Raw genomic sequence first — 10,641 nt, forward strand, 5'->3', positions numbered from 1 at the left:
GTTTCAACCTAAGAGAATGCTTTTTTTCGATGTCTACTGGCAACTGTGCACAAAGATGGATGAATTTGCAGAAAAGGTTAGAGATGACAACAGCTACCTAAGTGAATCAAGTTCTCGTGAGCCCATTGTTTGGGAATTCCGACGGATGTGGCTGCAGATCAATTTCAGTAGATTCCTGCCCTCGATTCTCATCAGATGACTTATCTGAGACTTTTTTAAGCGCACAAGTACGGATGTCTGTGTTCGACGGGAAATTGCATCCTGCCCCACTTTAAGGTAGTTTGGTAACTGCACCATTACCTTACGCTGCTATCAGTGTCATTACCGTTGTTTTTTCCTGTTGCCGCAGTTGCTGACAATGATTGTGGATAAAGTGGAGGAACCTATTTTTCACCAGGGTTTTTTCTTTGGCCACTAATGATCTTCAAACTCATGTAGAGAGATATTCATGAAACGATATGAATTCGTTTCCAACCATGTTAGCATGATTCCTAGCACTCTTTTCAGGTTATCGATATACCACATTTTGTGGTCATGGGCAAAGAAAATTCAGCTAGCTTCACCCTAGTCAGTGCTATGTAGCTGGTAGTCTGAAGGTACCGAAGACACATTTATCAATGAATAATAACTTCTTCGATTTCGGAAGGAATTCGGAACGGCACTTTACAAAATCGCAATGAGTTATTACTCTCCAGCTCCAGTCATTTCAGTGGGCGCTCCTACCGTAAACGGGTCATTTGGGTCCGCTTTGACGCTCTGTTTAGCGCGCATTTTTATGTGAGAAACCAAATTAATTTGTCCAATCAGTACTGCTTTCAAGAGTAGCCTGTACTGCTTTTTGAATATGCTTTGGAGCCTGAAATAAAGGTGGAGTCGGTAGACGGCCATACCGGTAAGCCACATTACCACCAGGCAATACACACCGGCACATATCCACACTGACCTATCTAATCTGCCCAACCATGCCCATGCAGATTGCTGATCAAAAGGCAGCGCTCTTGTCGGAGTCTCTGGTCCAGATTTCCCAGCAATTATTTGCTCCAACGAGAACCACATCTGAAGCAGCTGACTGAGTATCCATCTGGTGATAGCTCCTGCGTTTAGTTTACACTCCCCAATAGAGGTGGCTCCAACAGTGTCCGTCGTAAACCCCTCTGGGCATCTTAAACAACCAGCGCTGCTTGGCCATCCGGTGCTACCCCGATAATATCCCCGTGGACATTTATAGCAGCCATCATCATATGTGTATGGTGCACGGGATGCTGTGCCATCAGGACAGGGGTGACAAATCAACTTGTATGGTAGGAGTGCTTCTGCTGAGCTGTCCTTGAAGCTTGAATTCAATAGGCTTTCGAAATTGAGACCGCGTAATACCGGTTTGGTTGTGAATGTGAAAGTTCCAGGAGGACAGATAACACTCAAACGGGTTGCCACTATGGTCGACTCGAAGGGATCTTCAAGGTTCAGTTGATTTTCTAAATCCTCTAAAAGGTACATATCCAAACTGTGTTTTAGGTGGGCATGTAGATAACTCAATTCTCCGTTTGTCGGATCGGCCAAAAGACTCAAAGGTGACACAGACAATTCTATTTGCACACCAAGCTCTGTGTACCCTAAGGCGGTCGACTGAACTAGTGGCATACGTTCTTTGAGGCCAGAAAGTTTAACGAAGGGTCTGCGATGTTCATAAATGCCGCTGCATGCCCGAGCAACATGTCTTTTTATGGAGCGTTGCTTGTAACACCAATTTGTGACTGGTTTAAGCAGTACGCTTCTGTTTTCGAACTCAATCTCCGGTGGAACTGCGTAGTTCCAAATGATTATCGGTTGCACATAGATCATGAATGTAAAAAAAACCTGCCTCCCGATTCGGCTTTTTCGTTCGATTACTTTCCAAGGGTCTCGATATCCGATAACTGTGCTAGTTTGAAGTTCACTGCATGTGACAGAATCCATGTGTCTAACCTTTAGAATTTGGTTGGTTCCACCGATCCAACTCCTATACTCTGGCATCAGACTCATCGGTTTCTCCGTTGGAGGAGTGGGTCGTGCCGCATACTGAGTCACAGATAGTTCGCTAGCTTCAAATGGAGGGACATGAATCAACAGAATCTCACCCACATGGAGTAGGTTCCCAAGACGATCATACCATGCCGCAATGGAGTTGGAAGTAAAATTTGTATCCAGTTCCCGGTTCTCTCGAACCCACCACTCAGGAGATTCCCGTTTATGGAGCTGTCGCAGTTTACATGGGAGAGAAACCAATTTTCCGGCGGGCAGCCAAACCATGTGATGCGTTTTACACTGACTGGTAACAAGAAAAAAAGCCAGACAAGCCCAGCTCCATGGGATTTTCATCTGGGTTATTTCGTTTATACGTTGCCGGAATGTTTTGTTCACTCTGTGTGTGGATAATTTGAATATCGCCGATCGATGATGTGGTGCCAGAGTGTAAGCAAGAATCCTCCATATGGTAAGTTTGTGTTTCAAGTTTGGTTCCATCAGTGTGCATTCATTACCTGTCCCGAGGATAACTGTACTAATATAGACATGCTATAGAAGAACTTCCATCCGTTGACTTGATGAAGATGGATAGTATTACTGGTTCGAAAATACACGTGAGACTCACCTACTGATAACGTGGCAAAATAACTGACAAGAATCCAGTAACATAACTGCATACTAAGAGAAGGGACTAGGGTGCCTGCCCACTAATTTGCTGATTTTGAGTACTGTGTGCATCCTCTTGAGTGCTCCGTGAACTGAAGCACCCTCGGCGGCTTTGAGCGCAATTATCCACAGAAATATACATAGCTCTGTTGAAATAGTTGTTTGGATGAAATTGTGGATTGGGCTTCTTCGGTATGGCAGCACAATAAAAGGACAACCGGAAATTAATGTTCTGCCTCAATCTACTGTAACTTGCCAACCGTAATCGTCAATGATCACTACTGCTGTTGTTATCGTTTGTTTTGAAGTGCATGGTAAAAAAAAACATGAAAAGTTAGTCCGAGGGATGTGAAGGTGAATGTTAGATAAACGGAGGGGAAAATTCCATTTGAAGATTTGCTACCAATAGTTCCAGTCAGACAAAATGATTTCTAACTTATGTAAGGATGGTTCGTACGGAAACACAGCAACTAACCAGTAACTGAAGAAGGGACAAACAGTGCTGAATGCTGCTCAGGGCGCAGTAAGCGCTAGCACGGTCAACACGTGCACATCAGGCACAAAGTCTCCATCATACTGGGTTAAGTGTGAAAGTAAATGGTAAGAATGAACACTCAGCGCCATGTACCACGCATAGAAGAGTTGTAAGTAAGTAGAGAGCCCAAAGTGGCGAGCAAACACAAGTAACTGACTGTGACCTTACGAAGTACCCATACAACAACAGCTTTGGCGGGTTGGGGAAAACGGATCCGTCGATATGAAATGATCATCAGGTACTGAACCAAAAAGTCAATGTCATAGTCGATTGCACGATTGAACACTTCTGCTTCTTCTTACTCAAAGCAGTCAATGCACGCTCATCCGAGACCATGATTACGTCTGTCACAGTTGTTCGGAGCTATCGAATAGCGATTAGATAAGGCTTGATTAAAGACGTAGACGTGGGTGCTCTCGACTTCTCGAATACGGTGTATCCCAGGTGGCGAGGACGTTCCGCGAGTTCCCTTGCAACCCGATTATGACGAGCACATCTCGCATCATGAGCGATCCAGCAGGACTGTCGACAGTTCTCTCGACAAAAGATAGGCTGGCCACCAGGATGACGCCAAAAACTGCTAACTATCTTCTTAAGCAGGTTGCACCGGAGCTGGATACCGCGGATAAATGTCCGAGGAAACACAGGCTCAGGAAACACAAGTCATCGATTAGAGTGTGGCAAAGCGACCAACTCTCGAAAACTGCCGCCGCCAACATTGTGCAGAATATCGTCTCAAACAGCCCAACTCTTCCTTGGTGATCACGCAAGCAACTTGAATTCGGGTCCGAAGGCTGAGATCCTGAAAAACCTTGCGAAATGCAAAACCACCAAATTGCGTAGCACGCGGCACTGAGGAGAGATAGGCTTTTCCATACGCGCTTTCCTCTGCCTTGGGGTGGTTGAAATCAGACTTGGAACACCAAGACTTCCATTTTGTTTACCGGCGTGGATTTAGCTGATCGGATTGTCGTTCGATGGACCTACCCAGTCAGGAATAGATCACCTGATGTAATTGTTCAACCTCTTGAGCGTGTTTCCGTGGACGTGGCCCAGCTTGAGCGAATATTTCAGCCTCGGTATCAGGTGTTTGCTTGCGATGTAGCTTCATAGGGACGCGCGTCACCTCTTCGAGCAGTTTCAGTAGATGCTGTTGGTGGCTGAAAACTTCTCCCCATTTGAAAGTAAAGGGAGCGTCCAAATATGTCACGATTTCTGTCGGACTCGGCGGATTGATGAGTTCCTCTTGCAAGCAACAAGGTTCGACTGAGACTGTGGTAGTTTGATGCCTTCAGTCGCCACAAATCACCATCTTTCGGGAGTTGGTTATCATACCAGTTCTCCCCAGCTCAACAGCAGCAACTTGAAGCTACATTTTAAGGTGAGCCTGACTTTCTGCACACACGACCAAGTTGTCAGTGAAGGCAAAACCATCCTTTAAGATGTCACGGAACTGGTATCTTAACTGCAGCATTGATAATCAGTGAACCTCATCCATTGCTGTGATAAAAACATGGGAGAGTGGATGTCCCTGACTCACACCTCTGTGGCAATGTGCCTTGGAACTATAGGCACCCGCTACAGTGTTCTCACAGGATTGCGTGTTGCATCTAACCAGAGGTAACGATGCTTTAAATGCCTCGGCAAACCTGACAGTGATACCATGCAAAACCGAATCAAATGCTTTCGAGTATCAACAAACACCAGCTGTCGCTGAAGAGTGATAAAGCAGGGTGTGTATTAGCGATCAGCTTCCAAACAGCGAAGACGAAGAAATACAAACCGAATTGGAAGCAATTGCAATTTACGGCTTCAGCGATCAACAAGCACTTCATGAAGAATCGAACAAGAATGGATGACATGTAAATCGCTCTCAGTTGGGTCAGTGAAGTCGGATTTGTGGCCTTTGAAAATAGAGTAATACGAGGAAAGCATAAATATAGTGTACAACCCCCAGATAATAATGGACGGATATTATCGCCGACTTCCTCATCTGTGATTGGCTCGATCGAACTCCAGTCGCATGGAATCACTGCACTACATGGCCAGCTACCCACTTGTGTTGGTGCACATAGCATCTGCTTCCGATACTGTCCAGAGATAGACTGAAGTGACCTTTGTATTGGTCCTTCCACGACCCACCGAGCATAAAAGACGTTGCATCTTTCCGTTTTTGGTGGTATTGGGTCTGAGTGGTGGCGTAGTTACCTGGGCTGATCTGCTTTCGGTTAATGGGCACACGATAGGCCAGTTGACAACCGCGTCGGGTGACAAATTTCTACGTGTGTGGAAATGTCTTGGAGGTGTGGGGGTCCAATATCATGATGCCAGGCTGCAATTCTCAGGCAAATGTCAGAAAGTAAACACTGGCGAGTCAGAATGGGATTCCAAGAGTGACATAGCGCAATCGACGGCTTGTCTGAACCAGACGCTTTAGCCTTCAGATTCCGACGGATGTGGAGCTTTTGGGCGGATGATTTGGTCGGGGCCACTAGATGACGATTCGTCCGGCTATACCTGCCATCTAAGCACTTGTATTCTGGCTTTCATGCCGATAACTGGTCGACCGGGATAGTACTGCTCCAATCTAAATAACAGCGCGTTTAGCGTACCACAAGACGGGTATATATTGTTAATCAGATGCAAGAGTGGCTGTTGGGACCAGCGGACACCGGGATTCTTTAATTGGTCAGGTATATTAGTGTTATTCTGGGTGGAAACTGCGTACCTTCGGTGCTGACTGCGGCAAACCTTCAGATGTACAGAAGACTACGCTGTCATTTTTATTAGATTTGTACGCAATGTCTTTCGTATACACTCGCGTTCCCATCTGACGGTCACCACTCCACAATTTGCTATCCGAAATCACATGTCCTGAGCCATCACGATAGAACTCAACATGAAACTGACCTTAATAGGGCCCCCTCGTTAGTCAGTTACATGGGTCTTATTAAGCTTCACATTTTGATAAATGACCCATTGAATTTCAGCCAAATTCATCCCCACTTGACAGGCATTTGGACAAGGATTATGTTATTTAATGCACGAATCGCCCTCATGTCGGGCCACGAAGACCGCTGCATGAGCGCGTTCTGGTAAGTATTTTCACACGTAAAACCGCCCACATAACTAGGCAGGTGCACCGTAGCCGAGCTCACACACCAGAGGCTTGTTAAGCCTAAAGTCTCAGTGTCCCAAATACAGAACCTTGGGTCACACGTAGATCTGACGATCCCAACTATTAAACGTAGACCTTTGAATCATATTCATCGTTTTATTGTTTGGGATCGTCAGACCAACGCGTGACTTAAGCTTCAGTATTGGAACCTTAATAGTACTCAATTGTCCACATTCGTGACGTCACCAAGTGCATAACTCTGTCTGACCGGCACAGTGCAATTTTAAGGTCCTCAGACCAAACAACGGCGGGCCAAATTCCGGCTGTGTGGTGTGGGCTGGGGTCGTCCCTTCTGCTTGGCGGTGCGATTACACAGGAATCGTGGCAGAACAGCTCAGGGCAGGCTCAGAAAACGGGACACGAACACGCATGTGTAATTAGGTCAGCAGCTCACATTCACACGCGTATAGGCCAGAACTGCCAGTGTTGGAGGGGACGGCTTTTGAGGCAAGGTGAACGGCGGGGAGCAAAACAGGCGGAGATCAAAAGTAAATGGACGGAAGTAGCAAGTGAATTGGTGAATTATCATGAGAACAAGCTGGGTTCAATACATTGTTCTGTCCTAATTCTTGTTAGAATAACACTCATCCGGTATGTGTGAAGTCATGAATAAGATTCACTTCAACTGTGAACGCATGGGTCAAGTTGTTTATGGTTTGTACAGGTCAGGTCACCACCGGTGTGTGGGCCAAATTCAGGCTTGAAAACAGTGTTAGTGTAGCTTACTTCAGCCCCACCTCCGTTCATCACTACGTATTGACGCTGTCCTAGCCAATTGGCTGCGGCACACCACTTGGCATTGTGACTAGAAAAAGTTGGTTCAACAGGTAAATACACTCATTCGCAAACAAATTTGGTTCTGCGGGAGACTCACCTGGAACCCAGCTAAATTTTTTTATGATGTTTTCAATAGGGTTCAATAGGGTTTCAATGCATTCTGGCATCAACGTCCGATCATGGTAGAGTTGCGCCTCACCATTGAGATAATGAACAATGATCAGTTTGGAAAGCAGGAATTCTCACCAAAATTTACTTATCAAGCAAACTTGAAAGACACACAGATTTATTTTCATCTCCCGTCACGAGTTTGCCAAATAGAAAAGCTACATCATGATTTTCTACATCCTTGCGGTGTTGTCAGCTCATTCTTTTATAGAGGTCCTTTGGCGTCCTTTTGCAGACTTGAATGCTTGGAAGATAAAGTGATGGTCCGTTTTTAATCCGGTGAACCCCCAAAAGGCTTTGAAGGTCTCTTTTAGGCCTTCCTTCCCGCAGAAAAGAGATTTAATGCTGATATCCCATGCGGATAACAATGACCTATCATCCCTACCACTGTCCTGATCATCCTTTTAAGAACACTGTCTCTGTTAAAGGCGTTAAATTTGGGACCGTCCATCGGTTCATAGCAGGACAGCCCACTGTTAGGCTGGGTGAACTCGGATATGTTACATACGATATCACGCCATGTTACATTCTGATTATGGTTTATCGCCGTAATAGAGCTCTCGGATAGAGCTATAGTGCCATCCTAGAAACCCAACTAATGAGTATTGCAATGTATATATGTATAATATCGTTTTTGGGGTCATAAGGGTGAAGCGTATATCCCTGTGAAACCTACTTTTTAGCCCACGGATTGACATACAGAAAGGGATTTTATGGCATGCATCAGAACAGAAAATTTTGTCACAGAACACTACACCAGAAAATAGCCCTTGAATTCTATAAAGTCGTTCGGGATTCGCAGAACAGCTTCAGATTTTTGTTTACTGATACGCTCCACCACCCCATAATCATGAAAGTGGCTATCAGACCAATAAGACTGTTCAGTTTTGCTACCAGTGTCCGCGCAGCCTGTACAACAGCGCGGAATGGCTTTTGGAATTTCAGTCGGCTGTTCTCTGTTATTTGTACAGCAGGATGGGTGCCCCACTAGATTTGAATTGTGAATTTTTGTTTCTAGACTTGATCATGAGAACCATAAGCGAAAAAGAAATATATATGTACCGTAAAAGCTTCCCTTATGAAGGCAGAGTAAATTTCCCCGGTGAAAATTCAGCACTCTTTCACTGCGCTTGAGTCTTAGAGTAATAATGGACATGACCGTCAGGTGAACTGTTTCGTGTAGGAACTTTATCGCATTGTCTGAATTGTGAATTCATAGCTGTAAAAAATCTTCCTCACAGACTGCACAACAAACTTATCGACAAACTCTCACAATTGCACGCATTGCTCTGATGAAGTATTTTGGTGCTTTGATGCTTTGCTGATAGTCCCCTCACACCGAGTGCTTGTAGAGAGTGAGGGTTGGAGTTTTGAAGCCTCCGAGTTTACTCTGAGCTTGCATCGAAGGCTTATGTTAACCGGTATTTTGGGTTATTGGAGAAAAATGAACTGCAATTTCAGGCTGCACTAGTTAATTTGCAGTTTGGTAGCTGGTACAGGCCGCAGTGCACGGCCCCGTAGATGTCTAGTTAATTTGCAGTTTGGTAGCTGGTACAGGCCGCAGTGCACGGCCCCCGTAGATGTCCAACCAAGGAGCGCCTGTATGGATTGAGGCGCCAGGGTCCCCTAAGGGTGCCTGAAAAACGGACCATCTACATTGCTCGCCTGTCAGTAACCATGCCACACACGTCGCACTGCCGTCCCATGCGGCTGAAGTGCTGTTAGTCCGAAGATCACCGCTGTTTTTTCCAGAAAAACACATAGGTCCGCGACGCAGACACTGCACTGGGCCCGTCTCTAAAGGACGCGAAACATTTATGTCACCATGACAAAAACTCACTGTATTTATTGGGTCATGGTATTGGAACCACATTCTCACAGGCCGCTAAATGAGGTCAGCTAACTGCGTCAAACCTACTATGGCAAGGCCTGTTGAAATTCGGTCGCGCGTTTGCTTATGGGTCCGGGTGGCACGATGGTCGTGCACACGCCTTGGAAGGCTGAACTACGCCCGACGGTCTCTCCCACCATGATGATGGGAAACCAATGGTCGGTGCGCATGAGCGTTAAAAGAAGGTTGATGCACTTATGACCGTAGTTGGCTAATTTGATTGTGTGAGCTGGCATTTCGGCATCAATACTGTTGGATCCTTTTCCCTATATTAATGGAAGGACAAGCACTGTTCTCCGTCTTCGAATGAAGCGGTACAGCACCAGGGGATTCTATGGGTGATCAAAACGAGCCCAAACAGTGGTGAGTTGTTTTAAGGGTAAGCTCTTGTCACCTGGAAATCTACATCAATAAAAAAGAAATATCCGGAACTCGGTGAACCAGTAGGAGAATGCCCCCCAAAACTTAATCTCGTTGACCACTTTCTCAAGCATATTTGTAGCAGCGCACATGATTATTAGGTCAAGAAAGTAAGTTGTAAGCGCACATCATTAAGATAATGGAAACACCAGCAACATGGATCACAACAGTGAAATGTTATGTTCTACGATTTTGGAAGCGAGCATCTACTAGAATTGTTTGAGAACTGGCTGAGATAAGGTTGGTGGCCGCACGAATTGGAGGGTAAGATTCACTAGATTTTATTTTCACAATGAAACTACGTGCTTCGGTTGTGCTTCTATGCTGCGAATCAATGCACCATTCGAAAGACTTCGTGTTCGTTTGTTGTTGTCGTTCACTTTGGTAGCCGGACATCGAAGCAGAGTATCTTGGCCATCTGTTTGTGTTCAGTCAGGATTGCCAAACTGAATGACTATAAGATGCACAACTTGTTTCTGACAGCATTTAAGCAAGGCGAAATCCGTTATAGAATAACTAAATCCTATCTGTAGTGGTCTGGCTAGCCAAAAAGCTACTTTATCAGGAGTTTGTGGCAGAGAACTAAAAATAATAACGCTAGGTTGAGTATACAATAGTAAAGAGGGTCTAATGGGACAGACACACCAAGAATCGTTCTCTTTAAAATGGTTCCTCGTTGGCGTCAGTGAGCGAATTAATAGTAATCCACATATGGTTGCCCTGGGTTTTCTTTTGAACAGTTCTCACGTATAATAAAATCCGAAGACAGTCTAACATATTTTGATGTCAGAATTAACACATAAAACTCGCGAATGACCGCTGCAAGCGCCAGGAAAACCAGGAGAGAAAGTCGAAGCACGTGATCAGTTTTATATTGTGTAAATGTGCAAAAGCGCGTTTTTGTAGTTTTGCGTATTCGAACGAAAACGTCTATGCAATTGACGGAATACGTAATGCTATGATGGAAACAAAAGAAATATACAAAACACCATATATATATAT

The 10,641-nt window shown here is 45.1% G+C and overlaps 2 protein-coding genes across 2 annotated transcripts in view; one reads left to right on the plus strand and one right to left on the minus strand.

Annotated features, from left to right (window-relative positions):
• T265_06491 (hypothetical protein) overlaps nucleotides 1-10,641 on the minus strand; it is a gene marked incomplete at both ends in the record, with an annotated part of 36,974 nt that overhangs the window by 6,203 nt on the left and 20,130 nt on the right. The window contains 2 exons of the mRNA XM_009171765.1: nucleotides 724-856; nucleotides 944-2,308. Coding sequence (XP_009170029.1) covers nucleotides 724-856; nucleotides 944-2,308 — 1,498 coding nt within the window. The remainder of the gene's footprint in view (nucleotides 1-723; nucleotides 857-943; nucleotides 2,309-10,641) is intronic.
• T265_06490 (hypothetical protein) overlaps nucleotides 652-10,641 on the plus strand; it is a gene marked incomplete at both ends in the record, with an annotated part of 17,349 nt that continues 7,359 nt past the window's right edge. The window contains one exon of the mRNA XM_009171764.1: nucleotides 652-2,473. Within this exon, the coding sequence (XP_009170028.1) occupies nucleotides 2,471-2,473 (3 nt within the window). The remainder of the gene's footprint in view (nucleotides 2,474-10,641) is intronic.

The sequence above is a fragment of the Opisthorchis viverrini genome (assembly GCF_000715545.1).
Source record: "Opisthorchis viverrini unplaced genomic scaffold opera_v5_133, whole genome shotgun sequence".
Taxonomy (NCBI): domain Eukaryota; kingdom Metazoa; phylum Platyhelminthes; class Trematoda; order Opisthorchiida; family Opisthorchiidae; genus Opisthorchis; species Opisthorchis viverrini.